At 37.1% G+C, this 22,815-nt stretch overlaps 2 protein-coding genes across 2 annotated transcripts in view; one reads left to right on the forward strand and one right to left on the reverse strand.

Annotated features, from left to right (window-relative positions):
* The window catches only part of LOC106618280 (gamma-aminobutyric acid receptor subunit alpha-2), a 33,520-nt gene extending 23,059 nt beyond the window's left edge, over positions 1–10,461 (reverse strand). Inside the window, exon 1 of the mRNA XM_014235968.3 lies at positions 9,799–10,461. Within this exon, the coding sequence (XP_014091443.2) occupies positions 9,799–9,836 (38 nt within the window). The 5' untranslated portion in view covers positions 9,837–10,461. The remainder of the gene's footprint in view (positions 1–9,798) is intronic.
* A 9,239-nt stretch (positions 10,462–19,700) lies between these two features.
* On the forward strand, positions 19,701–21,689 carry LOC138857607 (uncharacterized). The gene has a single exon (XM_070110721.1). The coding sequence runs from the start codon at positions 19,701–19,703 to the stop codon at positions 21,573–21,575; it is 1,875 nt and encodes a 624-aa protein (XP_069966822.1). The 3' UTR covers positions 21,576–21,689.
* Positions 21,690–22,815: the final 1,126 nt, after the last annotated feature.

Genomic DNA, 22,815 nt, shown 5'->3' on the forward strand with positions numbered 1-22,815 from the left:
ATGTTGTCAAATTGTCCGGGGTAAACTAAAATATTGAACTGATTCGAGTAAAATTTAACACATTTTTTGCAGTTTTATCCATCTTAAAAGATAGGAGTTTATAGTTTATCAATTCCATCATTTTTACAAAATTAAAACCTGAATACTCTTAGTAACTTAGTGCCGGCCTTTTAAGGGATCCCCACATGTAAATACATACTTTTTTGCATGCGCACTTAAATCTATACAGTTCTGTCGCTCTTCCTATAGCCCGATCAAATCGAAAAAACATCTTCACTGGAGGTTTAGTTAGATGGGATAGCATAATTTCAACTAATTTCGGCCCTGCCATTTCTATGAACGAAATCAGACAATTATTTCACATATAACAAAATTTTAAATACCATCTGATTCTTTCACTTTACACTAATGAATATAATAGAAAAAACTTTGCACGAATGGTGCCTTTGAAGTGTGCCATCTTGTGACCAAAAATTGTCCAAATCGGACAAAAACTGTTTAAGCCCCCAGATACCCAATATATGGACCCCAGTTGTATATTGTAAAATAGAATTTTATAGAAAATATCGCTAAATCTGTGAGATATGTTATAGAAATTTGGAGAGAATCCTTTTCTGATAAAATCGGATAAATTTTCCATTAGCCCCCTTAATAAAATTGAAAGAGGGTGTTTTTCTAATAACGGTGCATCTTTCTGCATAAAATGTATAAAATCGGGTGAACACTTGACTTAGATCCCATATAACTAATATCAGAATTTTCATACATCTAGTGATCTTTACTCATGTATATTGGTTGGTATGTGATGTATATTAATGAAGCTTAGAGAGGATATTTTTTTTGTTAATATTGTAATATGTGGTAATGCCAAAAAATAGGTAAAAAGTATACCTGAGCTATATTAAAAGTCGGTGCAATTAGTTTAGACCTTTCTCTGCCCGCAATATACCCTGTTTAATGATTTCCAACTTTCCAGCTGACTTTAAACAGTTTAGGTTGATCAAAATGTGTGAGAATTTAATGAAATTAAGTGGGAAAGATTTCCCAAAAAGTATATAATGTAGCACTGAATATGAGAGATGTTGGTGTTGGTTGGTGACCATCGTTCATTTATTTATTATTTATTTCATCTGGTACATGTCTATAGAAATGTTTAACATCTGTGCATAGAACCAGGGCATTACAAATACAAGATATTTAACAGCTTATTTCCTAATATTTTAAATATTCTAGCATAGATAATAGTATATTACACTAAATATGGCGTAACAAAATTATACATATAAATTATAAATTATACCAAGTAAGAGCAAAAATAAAACACTTAAGAGATAGCTAAAATTTACTATATTGAAAAGTTATTTATCCAGGATTTTAGATTTTTGTTAAGATATTTTTTATTACATGTATAATAATAATATGTTATAATCTTCAAATTATTAGGAAGCATGTTAAAGTAATTAATTTCTATATAATATGCATTTTTAATGCTAATTGGCTTTTTAATTTTTGGTAATGTTAGAGTATTAGCTCTAGTTTGTACTTGTTTAGTAAGATATTTTGATTTACAATTTTCATAGTATTGTATTAGAGCCTTAACAATAAAAGTCAAGTGGCAAATTAGTTTCTTAATTGTTTTCAAAGAACTTTAATAAACAGTTTTGCATATTTGTCATAGGCTGCAGAGCATTTTTGTAGGCTTCACCCCAGGCAAATATTCCGTAATTGATTACACTTTCGTAAAGTCCATAGTATATAGTTCTTAAGAGTTTTATGTCAACCCATTTACTCAGTTTCAAAAAGAGGAAAGCAAAGTATCTGACTTTTTTGGCCAGCTCGTTCACATGAAAATTCCATTTCTAGTGAGTTCTCTGTTCTTTATATTTAGTATATAATTGACAGGTATACTATCACAATAACTGCCAAAAGTGATGTATGTTGACTATGTTAAGAGATAATTGATTACTTCGTAGCCATTTATTTAGTATCTCCAACCATCTATTCAGGCGTGTTTTAACTTCATTCCAATTTTTACCAGAGCAAAGCACTGCAGTATCATCAGCATAGGCTACGAGAGCCATTTCCGGTAGAGTATTGAATATGTCATTTATATACATGATAAACAGCAGAGGACCCAATATTGTGCCTTGTGGCACACCAACTTTTACATTAGTTGTTGTACTAATACAATTATTGATGTTTACACCTTGTTCCCTTTCGTAAAGGTAGTTTTGAAGTAATTGGTGAGGTATTCCTCTAATCCCAAGCCTCCAGATTTTATCTAATAGTATTTGGTGATTTACAGTATCGAACGCTTTTACTAGGTCTAGAAAGACTAGGACAGATAGTAAATTTGTATCAATATTTTTATAAATAAAATCTGATGTAAGAGTTAAAGCATCACTGGTACCTCTATTGGTTCGGAGAAATTAAGCTATTTTTACTACAGAAATCATAAAATCGGATATATATTATTTTCTCGAATATTTTAGCAAGGTTTGAGATTAGAGAAATAGGCCGATGTTATGCTAAGTGTTTGTCCCCGGATTTATGTATAGGTATAATATCAGCTTTTTTAAGTACAGAGGGCCAAATAACTTTCTTTTTAACATATTTACTTTCGTAGTTATTTTTGGCAAGTATTATAACTCTCTTTAGTATTTTACGGTACGCGTTATATTCAGATTTTAATTTAATTTTACGTTATTTTTTTTAGTTTTATTTACTTTGGATCTTGAAACATCAATATTATTCTTTATATTTTCAATCATCATCATCAACTCAATATATTAAATTTAGCCTCTTCAGTTGAGTTTATATCACATATATATCATTTGAAGAAGATTTTTATATACTCTTAACTGCCGCGAAGTAAAGTTTAACAATAAAACTAAGCGAGTCTATGGCCTTTAACATATGTTAATAAGATACCAAATTTGATTACAAACCAATCGGTTTCATCGAAAAATGATATTAATTGAGTTTTGCCAACTGAAGTTATTTCCCCGGCATTGATCTTTACAAGAGTTTGAAATATTCGCTTACACCCGGATTAAGACGTTCTTACTTGTTTCCTTTACACTTTTTTATGTTGAGCGGCCTTTAAAATGGAACCGTCCTTCTGACAATTACAGATCCGAATATAGCTACTCTTTTTTGACTTCTCACATACAATTTCAAATACTTACTCTTTTAATATTAAATTTTGCACCCTTTAAAAAACATATTACTACGTAGCAAATTCAAGAAGGCGGGCAAGATGAATGGGGTGACAAAAATGCATTTAATTAAGCGTATAGTTTTTTGCTTACGTCACAAGTGTCAATACTAAACAAAAAGAGCCGAATAGCAAAGCTCTAAATGCCATAGTTGTGGGGCATGGTTCCATTCCTATCAGCAAGCCAGCTTGCAAGCATTTAATTTCATTGCTTGTAACAGTGCTGTTGCTCCAAATCTAATTCTGATTGTTTTGTACACACTCATACCTATGTAAGCGGTGCTAGGTCTCATTACGAAGGACCCTCAAACAATGCTGAGACAGCTGCCGCACAACTAATCGATAATTAATATTCAATAATTTGAAATCTCGAATCTAAAATCTGCCGTTGCCAAAGAAAAGGCAGAGCACACATTTCAAGTGCTAAACACACACACACGAATAAACATACATGTGAATTGGTATGTATGAGTACACTTAACCGTTCAAACAATTCCACCGCACACTCGCTTATAGTGACGTACTCATTTTCATTAAGTTGACTGATTTACTAACGCGAGCATGCGGGTTTATGATATAGGAATGCAGACACCAATACATATATATATATAAATGTGCATGTGCGCATATTTTTGCAATTATGTGCCGTGGATGTTACCCTGCAGCAGCAACATATCCGCTTGCCGTTCGATTCGCTGGTGTAAATCACTTACTGCTGTTGGCTACAGCGTGTTTCTAGTGTTGTTGTCGTTGTTGTTGTTGCACTTGCAGCAATCACTGCAGTCTATAATATTTTGCTGTCTTAGCAGAATCGCCGTTGCTGTTGTCAACCATTGCTTTGTTTGGGTTAAGTGTTGTAGCAAACCTCATTTTTTTGTTGAATATGCTGGTGCGTTGTTGTTGTAATAGTGATTTTTTAGTAATCAATAATGTAATAAAGCTATCAGTCAACTAAAATACACACTGTGAACAATTGGAAGCATTTATAGGCCATTTATTTGCAAACATATTTTATATCGCTTGGATTTTGTCACATTTAAGAAGTTTAATGGAATTAAATAAAAAGGCAAGAATGTTAATTTGAATTAATTTTGTATTCCATACACATAATTTAGTTGCGCCGTCTTAAAGAGAGATTTTTTATGGAAAAGCCTTTTAAGAAATGTCAACTTTTTGTTAAAGTTGAATTTTACTGAAAATTTTGGTAATTTTTGGCCTCCCAAAATTCGATTTTTGATCCGAAAAAAAAATTGGAAGGCCATTATCTGGAAAACTATACAACAGAACATGCAGAAACAATTTGAGTAGTGAATAGTTTATTTGTCTTCGATTTGGAAGGCTGTAACTCAAAAACTGTTTGAGATTTAAGTATTTTATTTGTAGAACCATAGAATATCCAAATATGAAAAAAACGATTTTTTATATTTTACCCTATGTTCCCCGTGCGGGTAGGGGTAAGAATTTACCCGCGGTAAGGCATGCCTGTCGTAAAAGGAGACTAAAAGCCAAATGCACTATGACTGTTATTATGTACCTTGCTCAGTAATATCAGCATAGTATGTCAGAAATAGTGCTATAATACTCAGCTTCAACTGATATTATAGACTTTAAATGAAAAAGCAAATAAAAAGACATTTGAAGTTCAAGCGACAAATGTCACCAGTCATTGAGTAATGGGTTGCTCAACTGGCAGTAGTTTCGGCTACACAGTCTTACCGGAGACTTTCTGGTACCACGGGGAGCAGAAAGCCCTTGGACTTCGGTCCAATTTGCTCATTAGGTTATGGCCCCTTTGGGGAGATTCGTGGTGGCTGTGGTTGAAACCTAAATGCTGAAAGAACTGAAAATTCAGTCTCACTGTTTTTTCAGTTCTAAAATAAAGTTGCAAAAAGCAACTGGGTTCCGTACCCGAAAACGGAAGAGGATTTAGGTCGGCCTCGAATCATACCAAGATGGTAGTGTGGACCCAGACACACTGCCACTGGTATCCAAATGAATACTTGCAAATAGCTCGTATTGTTTGGGGCGCTTATCAACGCATTGTATTGATACGCTGTGTTTTGGAACACCGTGAGGTAAGGCCGTCGCCGGCAGGTACTCACGTAAATCAAAAACGAAAGTTTACCCTATGTGTACCTTAAAAAGTACTTTCTTGAATTGTTTATATTTCTTTTTAGAGCATTTAAGGGACTTTGTTCGATATGTCTATTGCCTGAAATTTCGTTATTGAAACCTGATTGACGCGAAGTCTTTATTTTCACTTCGGAAAATTTTATACGCTTTGATTCAAGAATTCATAATTGTGACCAAATTAACGGTTAAAGACAAATAAGCTAAAAATGTGACCAAGCAAGTGTTTACTAAAATTAACGCTTGATCAAGTGTCCATAGAATGGATAGTGGAGAATGAAAAAATTCTCCTTTTCCCATTTCTGGGTCCCAATTTCGGAGCGGATTGTTTTATGCAAGGCATCTTTTTGCAGCATGTACATATTTCTTATTTATTTCTTTAGTAAGTTCTTTGGTCTTGATTTATGGGCCCATCTGTATGTTGTATGTATTTCGAAAATTCCGAGTAGGCACAGCATTAGTCCCATTGAGATACTTCAAGGATGCTCAGTTTTCACTAATTCATTAGTTTACGAATGATATTTTATTTTATATAGCTAAGAATTCATCCCAGCACTGAACTTAACCATTTATCACATTTTTTAACTTTAAACGGCTTACTGGCGATATTAGTGCTTTCTTTCTAAATAAATAGAGTTTTCTAGACAAATGATAGACTCTCCTCTTAAAACTTCGCGCTAAATATAGACCGCAACCTACTTTGTACCCATCATGACCCTTTAGTTATCTACAGTTGAATTTTCCCTGAAAATCGGATTTCCTATGCATCAGTGGGAGCTTATCTTCTCTGTTCTGAAGGTAGAGGCTACTGTTTCAACTTAGCTTAGACCAAAGGATTTTAATAAAATTTGTTTTTGTGACACAAACTTTGATATATTAATAAAATTTAATTATTTTTAGACTAATTTCCCTGGCGTTGGTTTCCCAATAGTTTTTAAGCCATTTTACATGGATATTTGTTGTCCAGGTTTCACAAATGATTTGTTTAAGGGTTGTCACAGCTCCTCATCTTCAAACATTCCATAGAACTTTCTTCATCTTCTAATCCAAAATTACCACTTCTAAATCCTGCAAGCTTTTTTTTGGCACGTTCGCTAAGCGTGAGAATGTTCACCATAAACTTGCACTAGAATACGATGTCTTTTGGCTGAGGAGATTTCATATTAAAATATTGAAGAAGAACTCTCCTCAACAAAATTGAGTGAAAAAAATTATTTTTGAAAGTTCAAAATTAAGTGATTGACATACATATACCGAGAAAGAGGCACAAGGACATTAGTTTCCAACGCATATTCGGAATATTGGAACAATAGAATAATAATCAAGTTACGTCATCTCTTGGCCAACCTCGCGATTATAGTTATAGACCTAATATAGATCGGTTAATTAAAAATTTTAAAAGAGCGTAATCACAAGAAAAGCCGTCAGAATATTTTATTTCAAAACTGTGAATTATTCATTGACCTTGGAATATTCTCATATTATATTAAGGATTTCCAGCCATTTTGTCACTTATTTTATGAATTTAATTTTAACTATCAAACAGCTCAACCCGCCTCTCTCTTCATTGAAATTACTACATCAAAAGCCTTAGCTCAAAAGTTCAAAGTTTTCTACTTTGTTTAAGTTGAATTTATGAAGAAATTTTGTTGGTGTAAAATAATTGCGACTGATTGGTGAACTGGCGTTTATCGTAAGCGAAGCAAATATGCTGCGGGTAAGCCAACAAGCACGCTTAGAGTATGACTACCAGCATAATTTCATAAATTTATAGTACCAGTAAAGTAACAATTAAACAGTTCAAACATTTGCCAAATGCCGCTCACTGGGCAACAACGATTAATGAGATTATGTCAAAGCCAATATGGATGACTGTCCTTTGACCGATTGATTAGAACTTTTTCCTTCTCTTTTAAGTGAAACGTTTTAAGAAGACGCAGAAAGTAGCATCTATATATACAACTATAAATTGAAGGCAAGCATGGATTGTTGACATCTCAAATTCTAGCGGCATATATTGCGTATACATCTTCATAAGCGCAAAATTCTAGGTTTTTTTATTTCAAAAATATAAAAGTTTAAAATATTGAAATAAAAAAACAGCTAAATATTTGAACTATTATGATTCTCGAGATGTGCTTTGAAATTCAAGTAAAAGTAGAAAATTGTGTGCTTTTTACATTTGAATATAAAAATACAAACAGGAATAAGTTAACTTTTCTATTTAGACGGTTGCAAAAGTTTTGCACTATCGAGTTGTGTTAATGTCCCCTTTATATCGAGTAAATACAGTTTGTTGGATGTTTTGTGCCTGAAAGGTATTTGCGTCTTGCACAGGTAAAGTGATGTTTGATTTGAAGTCTCAGTCTAATTAGATTTACTAAAAAAATAAATATAACTAACCGAGGGAAAACTCGCATTTACTCAAAAGAAGTCTTAAGTGAAAGTGGAAGTTAAAATATGTTATTTATATATAAAAATCATCGAAAAATATCTTTTCTACTTGATATTTTGTAGGCAAATATAATACTCTGTCCATTTGGTTTTTGCTTCTATGATCTGCTTGTTTAATAATTTATGAGAAATAGAGTTTATTAAAACTATTTTTGAAAAATCTATCTACGAGTATAATTTTAAATACCATAGCAATTGAGCTTTTGCTCACTACATTTCCAAAATTGGTTTCGAAGTGGTCGATCGTTGGTGGTTTATCTGCTGGTGAACATACTGTTGGTTTGGGTCCTACTTTTACTAATAGTAATATACTTGTATTCTTATGGTTTCATACCCTCTATACAATATCTGCGACAATAAACAGGTTGATATTATTATAAAATTCGGCACTTAAAGATCGCTGCAAGACAGTGAAAGTTTAATTATTCACGTCAAACGTCAGTAGTTTCGTAGTCAATGTAAGATGTTATTGTAGTCTGTATTGTAGACTTGAATTTCGAGCAATTTTTGGAAATTAATATTTTTCTTCTCATTTTTATATTCATATTTCAAGAATACACAAATTTAATTATAAAATTTACATAGAGTTATGCGTTTTTGAAAAAGCGGGGAAGGAGAAAGATCAGGGTTTTGTCGTCACAATTTCTACCCTTGTGGTCATTCTTGAACCACAAATAATATGGTTATTCTACGAACCAACAAAACTAAATCAAAAATGTTAATTCTCTAAAATGGGAATATTCATATATAAAGGCCATTTTTTCACTATTTTTTTAATTTCCTCGAATTTTTGAAATATATCACAAATTATTTTTTTTAATTTCGTCGAAATATTTAAAAATATTACAAATTAGAAGTTTTCAGTTTATGTCGCATCACACTATAGAAAGATATCCAAAAAATATTAATGTCAAAATTCAAATAAATGGACCAATAGACATAGACCTTGAAATATCGTAACGACCGCATCAAATAATAGACATTTAGATGACTATATCTCTGGAAATATTGTGGGGAACACTTGGTGTGGCAGCCTAAAAATATCGATTTTTGGGAATTAAAAAAAGGTATCGATTGTTTTAAAATGTTGGGTGCTATTTATACGTATTGCAAAAATTCACAGTAAAATTTTTAAAGAAAAAAATTTACTATTCTTAGAGTTACGCGCGATCTATAACTGCTCTAAAAAGGGTTCTACACCGCTGTAGTAGTTCCTGTCTGCTCCGAGGATAAATCATAAAAAAAATACTTACTAAAAGACATTGTCCCTACAATAATCTACGGCCGAAAAAATAATGTTTGAATTTTACTCAAAATGTTGATAATTTTTTGCCAACATTCGGCTTTTGATCTGGCATTTTTGAAACTGGGAGATCATTGTGTGGAGAACTATATACGAGTACAAAGGATGCAATTAAAATTTAATAGTGTTCGGATCATTTATCTCAGAATATACTCAAGTAAATTTGTTTGATATCGATTTAAAATGTAAATATGTTATTTTGAAAGGTATAATCTATCGAAATATAGAAAAATATATATGCTTTTTAATTTCACACGAGCTATGATGGCTAAGTAATAATTTTTTTAAATAATTTAAGTGACATTTTTATATATGTGAACTATTGAAACATAAACAAGAATTTCGTTTTTTTTTTTTTTTTAAAAATAAAATGCTTGAATTTTTTTTCACAACCACATTTGAGTTCGAACTGAATTCACACCGCTACAGCAGTTCGTACTTCCACCTTTTTGGAGCGGAACATTTGAGTTTATCTGCGGCAATATATAATTTTTTAAATTGAACATTAAGCGTCTAATGACACACTCAAAAAGCCACCATTAAACGCTATAAATTTCAGCAATAAATTCAAGCGTAGATTATACGTTTCTACAAAGCGAAAAGCAGAAAAATTCAATCAAGTGAAACACAAGTCCATTTTATTGCAAAGGAACAAATAGTCATTATTATTATTAACATTACAGCGAGAACTCACCACCAAATCAAAAGCAATGGTCGTCTTAATATGAACATTTTTTCTCAAACTTTCTGCAAGCCTCTTAAGTCGAATCACTTAAATTGGATTTCCACTATTGACTGGCTTTGATTTGAGTAGTTGATGTCGATGATTTTGAAAATTCGAAGCAGAAGCAAAAAAAAAGTGGGAGCAATAAGCGTATCGACGCACAAAATCCGCTGTTGCAATCCAAAACACACACGTACGGCCGATCACCAGCCAGCTTGCCACAGTGCACTGACCGTCAAATCTAAGCGCACTTAATGCCTTAAAAGCCCAGCAACTCGTTTGCGACTATTTGGCCGCTTGCCGGAAATTTCGCGCGCCAAACCGAAAAGTACCGTAATGCCGATGCGCCAATAGAAATATATATTTCGCGTGACTGCGACGTATACGAGTGACTTATTTTCACGCAAATAGCCGCAATGCAACTGACTGAGCGACCGCCTGCTTGGCTGTGTTATGGCCACAATGGCAATGGGTGCTAGGCATATACAAATTACGGCTGGCAATAACTACATGCATAGTGTTGGCATAGAAAAGAAATTGCGCGCAATGCCGAAGCGAACTGCTTCGACGTTAACGAAGTGCTGGCAGCGTTCAACGACTGAGCTAAACGTTGTGTTTCGAGCGGAAGCGTTGCCGGTGTGTTGAGTTTGGCCGCCATACTGACTTGCCTGCGCTGCGAACGCATTTTGGCGCCTAAAAGTAGGCAACACTTGTGAATTACTTACCGCTTTCCCTGGCTCTCTTGCCTTGCATTGCATTCTTATGTTGGCTTTGCGTTGTTGCTGCTGCCGCCAAGTTAAGCTTACGTGTGCGTGTTCATGAGTTTTTCTACTTGCTTCTTCTTTTCCTCTTGATTTTCTTCTTTATCTCGAAGTTGTGTTGTTCTATTTGTATAATCCGCAATTTTCTAGGCGACATGCGCACTATGAAGTCACGTGCAGTTGGCACCAACACTTATGCACATTTCTTATATTTGTTTACATATGTACATATGTTTGTGTGCATGTAATACATGTAAATGTGCGTTCACTTTTGTTTGGCTTGACAGCTGGCACTCGGAGGCATAATGTTGGATGTGTGTGTGTATGTTCCACACTATTTGTGTATATATTTGCGCTGCATTCGCATTGTAAATAGATGGCGGGCAAATTTCATTCATGATTGATTCGGCACAAACATACCACCGGTTTCCTTTTTGACTACTACACATATAGATATACATATATGTTCATATATATGCACCCACATACACACTAATTGTGTCTATTTTACATAGTGAAGCTACCAAAGCGTCGGTCAATAAGTAGATTGAATAATTTAATGCACATACATTGCAAGGAAAATTCATACATACACTTACATACATACAACCAAAGCAGCTAGAGTGCCAGTTGTAACGGTGTCAGCTGCTGTTCTTACCAACAGTTAACAAGCACTTGCACATTGTTGCTACCTTTGTTGACATTGTTGTTTTATTCTAGTTTGTTTTGTTTGAGTTTCTTATTCTTCCATTATAGTGGTTATCTTCGCGTCTTCGTCGCCTACTTCGGCTGTTCGCTTAGCTTTTGTTGCTTTTAAGTAGCATTTGCTTTCAGCTATTGTTAGTCGCCTTGTTGCTGTTGTTGTTGTTGTATTCACTAAATATTGCGTTTGGTATTTGCATAGCAAATTACTCATTTGTTGTTTGTTGTGAGCACATATCCTTGTTAGTACACGCACACATACGCATGCATACATACATGTACAGTAGGGTGGGTAAAAAAAATTCGTAGTGAATTCAAGTGTAGTGGTTGTGTTTTTGGTGCGGTCCTGGAGTTTTTTCTTACATTTCCTAGTTCTTCCACACCAACTAAAGTGATTTCTTCCCTGTGACTTTCGGAAACCGAAACAATCTAAACGGACACTAAATCTATAGAAGATAAGTACAATTTGTATTTTCAAATTAAAAATCATTTGCACTTACTTGTATATTTTCCGTTGCAAATTTTTGCTGAAAAGTCAATTATTTTTCCCCTGACACAGCAATCCAAAAAAAACGCATGCTTAATTTGCTTTGCCGTTTTGTTTTGGTCAATCAGCTGTTTCCCTTTTTGTTTCTCCTTTTTATATTCCCAAGGTTTTAGGGGCAGTAACTGAACTGACTTACTGTCAGGTGTTTCCAACTATTTTCTCATTGAGGGATGACCTCTGACAACGGTAGTGGGTGCACCCCAGAGAATCCATTTATAAAGAACTCGAAAGAGAACGCCTCCTATTGGGAAAAATTAGTTATCCGCCGTTGCTGGATCAACAATAATATGTGAACATGCTAACCAGGCAATAAGAATTGCCAAACCTGCTGTCTGGCCAAAGGCATATAAGTCAAGCAATGCGCGACTTAGTTAGCAACATAGTGATGCTACATGCCAAGGCGGAAAAAAGGAGAAAACCTACCCAAATGGACTATGGTAGGAAAGGCATCCCAAGTATCTTACATGGGTAAAAATGTGAATACTCCAAAAAGGCTGCGTGAGACTTTAGGCTTTTTACTACCAACAAAAAAGCCAAAAAATATAAGAAACATAAATAAAACAGCGCAACCTACTAACAAAGAGGCAGCTAAAATAATTCAAGGCGATACTACGGTTAAACCCGGCACAGGCGAAACATGGGTGGACGTTGTTAAGAAAAGAAGGCCGATCGAAAAGAAAATAAGATCAAGGCCAAACGCCATCATACTCACCAAAAAGGATGGTGCATTGTACGCCGACATCCTCCGGAAAATAAAAGGTGACAGCGGAATAGAGGAACTGGGCACAAACGTCACTTACATAACATAAACATTGAAGGGATACCTGCTTTTGGAATATAAAAATCAAGCGGAAAAGAGACCTGAAGCGTTTCAAAGCGCTTTAGAGGGAGTGATCGGTGAAATGGCAGTGATACAGCCCAAACCCCACAACTTTACAATTATGTGCAAGGATTTGGATGGACTCCGGAAGAAATTTGTGAGGCCCTGCAAAAGGAGTGCAGGATACAGAATATAGGGAAAATAAACATTAAAAGTATGCGAAAGACCCGAAACGGTGCCAAGGCTGCGCTTAAGGTAGGCAAAGTTAAGGTCGGGTGGTCTATCTGCGGCCTCCAGGAATATTCTCCTACGCCCCGTTGCTTTAGGGGTTTCCACCTGGGGCACATGGCGCGCAAATGCTGCAACCCCGTAGACAGGTCGTCGCTATGCACACGTTGTGGCGCCGGCGGACATGTAGCAAAGTCATGCACCAACGACCCAAGCTGCATGCTTTGCAAAGGTGCACACTCAGTATTGAGTACGACTTGCCCCAAGTATTTGGAGATGGTAAAGTCGGTAGGAAAATGAGGATACTACAGCTTAATTTAAACCACTGTGCTGCAGCACAAGATATGCTTAAACAGACATTATTTGAGGAAAGCATTGATGTCGCCTTACTAAGCGAGCAATACTCCCAGCGTTCGGAAAGCACCTGGATCACAGACATATCTGGCAAGGCTGCAATATGATCATGTAAAGGCCAGCCTTTTATATCCTGCTCCAAAGACAATAATTGTTTCACATGGGCAAATATACTTTGTTAGCTGCTATGCTCCTCCCAGCGCCTCAATAATAGATTTTGAAAACTTCCTCCTGGAGCTTGCTTTGGAAACCAGAGGAAAATCGCCAGTCATAATCGTGGACGACTTTAATGCGTGGTCAACTGCCTGGGGTAGCAGAAGCACAAGCCATCGTGGACGTCTGTTACTAGAATTCCTAGGTCAGACGAATCTTACCATATCAATAGCGGAACCTAAAATACCTTTCAAAAAGGAAAGAAAGGCTCCATAATCGATCTAATGTTTGCAAACGACGCTCTAAGTGGGCACATAAAGTGGACGGTGTCATATATATTTACAAATAGTGACCACATGGCTATTATTGCTGATGTTTCGTTTTTCGGAGAGACGGAACTCCGCAGCAAGAGCACTTGCCAAAAACGTAGCTGAAAACGAAAGGAGTTTGATGCCGACTTTTTCGGGATAGTTTGGGCCTCAGCAAAAAAAAGGTGAGGAAACCACTCACTTGGTATCCGCAGTGCGGAAAGAACTGGTCACAGCATGCGATGCAACTATGCGTAGAATAGTACACCACAATAAACGAAAGCCAGCCTATTGGTGGAATGAAGAATTAGCTACGCTCAGAAAGCTCTGTAATATAGCTAGACGCCGTCTACAACGTAATCAATGTGGGGAAAATGTAAACAGCCTCAGAGAAATGTTTAAAACACAAAAGAAGCTTCTAAAGTCAGCCATTGCCCGCAGCAAAAGGAACCGTTTTGAAAAGCTCTGTAAAGAAGCAAACGTAGACCCTTGGGGTACGGCGTCCAAAATATGCATGTCAAAATTCAAAAACAAGACACAGCAACCCAAAAGCGCATCTTTTATAAAGAATATTGTAGAAACATTATTCCCAAAACACCATCTGATTTCCTATGCTAAATAGCGGGAAAAATTAAAAGCAATAAAGTGCCTGGTATAGATGGTATACCAAACAGGGCCTCAAAAGAAGCCATGAATTTAAAACCACATGTATTCGCAAAAATGTATAATGCGAGCTTAAAGGAAGGTATATTCCCCGACCCATGGAAAGTACAGCGATTGGTTCTACTTCCCAAACCATATCAGTCTCCGGAGGAAGCCTCATCATATCGACCTTTGTGCATGTTTGACACGATTGGCAAAGTGTACGAAAGAATAGTAAGAAACCGCTTGGAGTTAGCAATCCAGAAAGCCGGCGGATTATCAGAAAGACAATACGGCTTTATGAAAAAAAGGTCCACTATTGACGCACTAAACAATGTCGTTGATACTGCGAAATGCACAGTAAGTGGAAAAAGGTGGAGAGGGGCGGGAGTAAAAAATATTGCGCGTTGATCACCCTGGATGTGAAGAATGCCTTCAACTCGGCAAAATGGACAAACATAATCAAGGCTCTATATGAAATACACGCTCCTCAATATCTTATAAACATTATTATAAGTTATTTTGAAAACAGACGACTAATAATCAACACCGATGAAGGCACCAAGAGCTACTCTATTTCGAGTGGGGTATCGCAAGGCTAGGTTTTAGACCCCATTGTATGGAACGTGATGTATGATGGGGTGCTAAGTATAAAACAACCAGAAGCCGAGAAATTAATCGCATACGCGGATGACCTTATTGTAGTAGCAGTGGGTAAACATCTACATAGATGACCTCCGGAGCAAATGCAATGAACGCGTAAACAGTCTGCGGCAATGGTTCTCCTCAAGGAGCCTAGTACTGGCTGAGCACAAGACAGAAGTTCTTCTAATAAGTATTAGGAAAGTGGAGGAAAGGATATCTCTCACCATAGGGGAGTGTGAGATACATCACAGCCACAACTAAAGTACCCGGGAGTAATAATATTTGAGTCTATTAAATTATTATTATTAAATATTTGAATGGCTTAAATTTAAGGAGCACCTAGAATACACCTCGGGTAAAGTATATAAAATCCTCAACGCCTTATCAAGAATGATGGCAAATAAGGGCTGCGTGCGTTCCAGACGGCGAATTTTACTCGCAAAGGTAATAAGATCGGTTATATTATATGCGGCCCCAATATGGAAACAAATAAATAAACACAGTGCACCAGCTGTCGGCACTAAGAATAATCAGTGCTTTCCGAACGATATCCAGCGAGGCTGCTGAAAGCCAGTATGATGCCCATTGACATCCAGGGTGAAGAATTCGCGCGACTATACAAGTTGTCAGCAGAGACAACTAAAGAATCCAAAAAAAAGAGAGAAACAAAAGCATGACAATGTGGCAGCAACGGTGGCAAACCTAACCCAAAGACGGTGGACACACAAACTCATACCGGACATCCGTTCGTGGATAGACAGCCGACATGGGAACCTGGATTTCCACCTTACCCAAATATTAAGTGGACGTGGGTGCTTTAGAAGCTACCTGTACAGATTCCATCGCGACACTAGTCCGAACTGTCCGACGTGTACAGAGTGCTTAGAAGACTCTGAACATGTATTATTTTACTGCCCTCGCTTTGTAACTATAAGAGAAAAACTTTTTTTTTGCTTGACACTCCGAAAAGACGCCGCAAAGAAAGGTTCTCCAAGTATCAGCTGTTAATTGTAACGGGAAGGCCCTCCGATTTACCATTGCCTTTTTTTCCTATGATCGGATAGAAAGATTCATATCTCGCTTCTAACTACTTATATACATAAAATTTAAAATAAAATAGTCAAATTTTAACCCTTAATATCTTTTAAATGATTAAGTTTACGAAAACACAGTGACGGACCATTTTGTAGAACGTTAAATTTCCTACAAAATCAATAAAACGAAATTTCAAGTTATTAGAAGCGAGATATGAATCTTTCTATCCGATCATAAGAAAAAAATCCTCTTAGAGGTATCGACCATCCATATTAGAGGTGTCCACCAACCAATTTTTCGGAGTACCAATTGAAAAAAAAACATTAGTTTTTGTGACCCGCCTTAATGTACAGATATGTGTTTGAACAAGTGACCCACTGTCCACAGCGCTGAGCGCCACCGCACTGACCACTTTTCCTATAAATATTTACACGCTGGTAATTAGAAAATTTGCGGGGCTACTGCATTAGCGCTCGTTTGTTAGCAATTTAGGAATTCTTGCAAATCGATTGCATTGTTTAGGGATTACAATCGGTGTGAGAATGATTATTTAAATTTCAAAGTAAGATTTTTTTAGAAAATGAAAAAAAGCCAATGCTAAATTAAAGTTGCATAATTTTTTAAGGTTAAGCCATTTTTAGTTCCTTCCCCAAAATTTCAAAAATGTTCCGTAAATTGCTAAACAAGAAAAAATCATAGCGGGATTCAACCCGCTGAAAATGAAAGATTAAATAACAAAAATGAAAGGAAAAATAAATTACGGGCAATTTGAGGTCGGGAAAAGGAAAGGGCGTGGGGAAAAACGATTTATCTCGATTTCAATACTCCGAGTCATTTAAAAAAGAGTTATATGACAAAACAAGTAAGGAAGGGCTAAGTTCGGATGTAACCGAACATTTTATACTCTCGCAAAGTCAAATGGTATACTCGTTTGAGATTTTTTTGTGGATTGACTGATATTTTCGGTAGAAGGTCAACTATAGGCACTGGGGTCCACATATTTAGTACTTAGGGGTTTGAACAGTTTTGGTTCGATTTAGACAATTTTTGGCCGCAAGGTGGCATACTTTAATTGCATTATTCACGCAAAGTTTTACCCCGATATAATCATTGTTACCTGATTTGCATAGTGGAAAGTGAAAGAATCAGATGGAATTGAAAATGGTGTTATATGGGAAGTAAGCGTGGTTGTAGTCCGATTTCGCCCATTTTCGCACTATGACATAGAAACATGAAAAGAACGTAATGAACCGAATTTGGTTGAAATCGGTTGAGCAGATCTCAAGATATGGGTTTTCACCTAAAAGTGGGCTGTGCCACGCCCACTGACTAATTTTGAACGCGGTTCCTATAAAGATAATTTATACCATCTCAGAGATAAAATTTAATGTCTCTGGCGTGTTTAGTGCTTGATTTATCGCGCTTTTAGTAGTTTTTAACAGTACCGTTATATGGGGAGTGGGCGGAGTTGCCACCCGATTTCAACTATTTTCACACCGTCAATAGAAGTGCTAAAAACATTTGCTCCCAGTGAATTTTGTTATTATAGCATTAGCGGTTTAGGAGATATGCACATTAAACCTATTACAGGCGGGACCACGCCCACTTTAAAAAAAAGGTTTTAACTGCAGATGCCCCTCTCTAATGTGATCCTGTGTACCAAATAACAGTCTTGTATCTTATTGCGGAGCTTAGTTATGGCAAGTTATTTGTTTTTGATTAATGGCGTTTTGTGGGCGTGGCAGTGGTCCGATTACGCCCATCTGCAATACCAACCGTCTCACGGTACCAGGAAACATGTCTACCAAGTTTCATAAAGATATCTCAATTTTTACTCAAGTTAGAGCTTGCACGGACGGACGGACGGACGGACAGACAGTCACCCGGATTTCAACTCGTCTCTTCATCCTGATCATTTATATATATATAACCCTATATCTAACTCGATTAGTTTTAGGTGATACAAACAACCGTTAGGTGAACAAAACTATTATACTCGTATAGTCTACACGATGTAATTTCTATCCCTGTTTCTTATCAATTTCAACCATTTTTTTCTTACCGCTCTTGGGCAGGCATTGACAATCCTTCGACTATATGTTAGATTAGGTTGGGTTATACTGGCTGGCTGTTATGTCATATATAGCCTTATAGGTCCTTCGTAGAGTCAGATGGAGGTTTTAATACGAGCTGAAGTTTACGTCGTGCAGGACGTCAACGCGTTTTGCGAAGTTGAACAGAAACCTGATAATTCTTATACTTCATCTAGTCCCTTGAACTGTGAAGCTCAAAGATATCAAAGCCGAACTCTAGATAAGGCTGGACAGAAGCAGAGGATGTGTTCCAGCATATACCGATATATAGTTTTCTACACGATGCTACTAAAATATCGTATGTACTGTACGTTTCCTCTCTCAGCCTCAATTATTCATTATTCAGCTAAATGTGGACAATACAGTGTGTTATATAATAGGTATAGTAGAAAGAAATCAATTTTTGAATTAAATTGAGTGTTAGAACAATGAAGTTAATTGTATTATGCCACTTTCATAGAAACACTTGTCGCTATCGGCAAAAGTCTAGAACAGTAGATTTTCAAAAGTTTCTGTTGAGGCGAATTTTTGACCAGGCAAATCATTAGATTCTTGTAGGAACCACTTGATGCTACGTCCAAAGTATAAAGAGGATGGAAGCGTTTGGCGAGCACTATCTATGTATATGGCCTGGCGTAGTCCTGGAAGAACAAAATTCCTTTCCTATGCGCCAAAGCTGGCCGCTTCTAGACAATTGCTTCCTTCTGACGGTCCAATTATTGTTAGTACATTTCCGAATTAAGAAGGGAAGGAACTCAGGAGGAATGATTGTGCAAGTGACTTTTTATCACCAGTAACCATCCGCTTCAGAAATGGATCAATTTTGTTGCGATTCACCAACAATTCACAGATGAAAATTCAGTTCAAGACTGAACTTTGCTAACAGCGGTCCACCACACTAAAGCAAGATTGGCCTGACTACCGTCGTGTAACACCCATGCATGAGGCCAGGTTATATGCCTACCATCTTTTTACATATATATAGGGCATCATTGGCCTTTTTCACTCCCTCCACCTTCGTTAAATTAATCCCAGCTACCTTGGTTGCCTTTTCTAACTTTCCGCAGAAGCTCTTCCACGAATTTGGCTTTGCGAAATTCATTTTTATAGTCCTTTATATTCCCTACAGCAAGTAATTGAACTTCGCTAATTTGCAATGGTTGCACCTGATATAACAGGTGATTAGAGGGGTTTTTGTCCGAGCTATTCACCCAGTTTAGCGGGTTTTGTATCCAGATCTTATTTTAGTATTCGAATATCCTGCTACCTTTTACCCGTCCCCTAATTTTTGATACATTTTATTCAGAACTTACTTAATTTCTAGAATTAATAGTTATTCTTTGAAGATGTTCTTTTGCTTGTTTACGCTTTTCTCTGCACCGATGGCGAAATAGTAATTTCAATACAAAGAATGGAAGTCAAACTAATCGGTAAAAGCAAAGAAGTTCATCAATAATGTGCAATTAAAGTAAATATTTTCTTAGCAATTAAGGTTGACCTTCTTTTTTGTTGAAGAAGCAAACACTAGTCTAATGATTTGAGCGCATTTGCATTTTTACACTAACGCTCAGAGTAAATGTTGCAATGCTTTGGTTAAGGTCGCACGTCTCCAGCGCGCTACTGCAACTCATCGCTAACGATTCCATGGAAGAAGTTACGCAACAACGGCGCCGTGACGCCATCGATCGGATAATTGCGACCGTGCATGCGCAACGAGCTATATTCTCTATAGCCTACTTTGGCGCGATCACCGACATTGAACCATACATAACGGCTGCTAACACGACACCAAAATTTGTGATGACCGAGGGCTGCAACGATTCACTATGCGGCGGAACGGTTGCCGACAAATTCAGCAGTAATATATTTTACATTGCCGTCGGTCAATTAATGCGCAATCCTATGTGGCAACGCATGAACGACGTGCTAGCGGATATACAGAGTCGTGTGCGAGGGCTCTTCGTAGTGCCGCGGCATGTGACACGTCGCCAGATACAACTCAGCCAGTTGGGTGATCACTTTGAGTGGTGTTGGCGTAATGGCTTCATCAATGCAATGATTCTGGTGGACGATGGTGCGCATGACGACACCGAGCGCCCCTTCACTGTTTATGGTTACGATCGTTTTCCATATTTACAAGTACGTCCGATGTCAGTGAATGCCGTGTGGTTTAGTGATAAGCTAAAGAATTTCCAACGCAGCAGTGTGCGGACCACTTATCAGTACGATCCACCGCGTGTTTTTCAAATACAAAAATCGTGGGCGGAAAATGACGTACAAACAGTTGGCTACGCTGCGGAAATGTTAAAAGCATTCGCCAGGGCACACAACGCAACACTGGATATGATACCGCTTAATAATTCGAGCCGTTATAATATTATGAGCATCATTGATCAGTTGCGGCGCGTCATGTTGGACATTGCAATGAATCCGTATTTTTTCTACCCGGGTGTGCGTTTGAGCTATCCTGTGCGTATGTTGCAGTTTGCTATTGTAGTGCCATCTAGTGGTGAAATTGAACGTTTCCACTACTTTGTACGTCCTTTTCAAACGCACACTTGGATCTGCTTCTTGCTGGGTCTTTGCTATTTGGGCTTCGTGCGGCGCCTGTCGGAACGCTTAAGCGTCTATTGGTATCCGAATCTGCATCCCAGCTTCGGACGAGGTTGTCTCGAGATTTGGCGTCTGCTGCTCTTTCTGCCCATCAATATACCCAGCGAACGCAAGTGCTTTCGTTGGCATGGCGCCGCCACATTTTTGCTTACCGCAATACTTGGCTTCATTCTGACTAATCTCTATCAGGCTTCACTCACCAGCTTTCTCGCCACATCCGTATTTCGTCCACAATTGAACACATTGATGTCTGTGCTCATGCACAATGTCAGTGTAAATACCAACTATAATGAAATGGAATTCATACGCAATAGCAGCAGTTTGCCCCAGGATTTCGGTCGTCTGCTGATAGCGCGCGATCCCACCGAATTGCGTGATGAACTTTTCGCTTTGCGACCACGCGCTTATATCGCCTGTGCGGATGTTATGCACTTTGCTTTGTTCCAACAGCAGCATATGGACCGAAAGCCATTACACGAGTGCGAGGAAAGAATAACCACGCTACCATTCGGTTTCATGCTGCCGCCACGCTCACCTTATGAACACATCGTGAATCGGTTCATTTTACATGCGGAGGCGGCTGGGCTGACGGTCAGATGGCTGCAAAACGCAAATACCGAGGGATTTCGTGCGGGTATATTACGTATGCGTATAAGAAATGTACCATTGAAAGGTCCTTTGAATTTGGAGTATTTTCAATTCGCCTGGATTGTGTGGTTGGTGGGATTGTTGTGCGCTTTATGCGGATTTGCTTTGGAAAACTTGCGGTATTGGTTGCAGCGGCAAAAGCCGGTAATGGTGCGCTATTGTATGGGTGGTGCATTGGATATTTTAGAAAAAATTTAAAAACTAGATGACTCTTGAATATTATAAGTGTGTATAATTGATTTCTTAAGTTAATACCTAATTTGAATACTTTGGATTGAAAAGCAAGGATTTTTAAAAGTGATTTCGTTCTTGAGTTCCCTATTGCAGGGTTGTGTCAAAAAAATTCATACCATTATCGACTTCTCAAAGTCCACCATCAAGGATTTGGCTAGAGCTAATCAGTCGTACTTTTGACTTTATATATCCTGAACAGGGTAGATAAAGTTAGCCACGAAGTTTATAATTGCCAAAAGGAGACCCTATGACGACGTGAGCCGACTTAGCCAGGTCAATTTGTCTGCTTGTCTCAGTTTTAGTCTCAATCTTTTCATATGGTAATATTGTACCACTATAACTTATAGCTGCTATACAAACTGAACTGCCAAAAAACAAGTTTTGTATGAAAAACTTTTTAATCGATTGATTTTATCTTCACCAAATTTGGTATGGACTTTTTTCCGAGGCAACGCTACAATCTCCCAACAAATGCTTTGAATCGGTACTTTAGCAGATAGTTGCCATTCAAACCGAGCAATCAAACTCAAGGTAAGATATTTTATGTTATAATAAATGCGACTTTATAGGGTATTAAAGCTTCGGTGCAGCCAAAATTTAGGATACGTAATCAAGTCGATTTGGTCTGATGATGAATGTCAATGGGTCAGAGAGCAACATCCGGTAAGCAAAAAGCTTCTGTGAAAGAAGTGGACCTATTTTTCATAAAATTGAGCCTTGAGATTCATGAACTGTACAATGACTTTAACACAGCGCATTTAAAATCAGAGGTTATACAAGCTTAAATTCCTCTGTTTCTCGAGTTGGAAGTTTTTTGACTTCAATTGTTGCTTCGAATTAGCCGCAATTTGCAAAACAAAAAACATACTTACTTCTCCGTGCTGGATTAGGGAAAAATTACTTGGGTTATTGTTTTCAGATACAAACGATAAGAAATAATGAAGTAGATATCGGGTGGTTTTTCTTCTACACAGTGTCTGCGTTCATTTTAAACTTGATTATTATTATCATAATTATATTATTAATAAAGCAATGGAACTTAAAAAAAAAGAATTTTTGTAAATAATTAGAGAACGCTGGGATACCGCTCGATTCTCATATCAATTATTTCAATCACCAAGTAATATTCAAGTACATTATTGATACTTGGTAGCTCAAGGGTTTAAGTCCTTCCTCGGCAGTCATTATTCAACCTTTCGCCCAC

This window comes from Bactrocera oleae, chromosome 5 (assembly GCF_042242935.1).
Source record: "Bactrocera oleae isolate idBacOlea1 chromosome 5, idBacOlea1, whole genome shotgun sequence".
Classification (NCBI taxonomy): domain Eukaryota; kingdom Metazoa; phylum Arthropoda; class Insecta; order Diptera; family Tephritidae; genus Bactrocera; species Bactrocera oleae.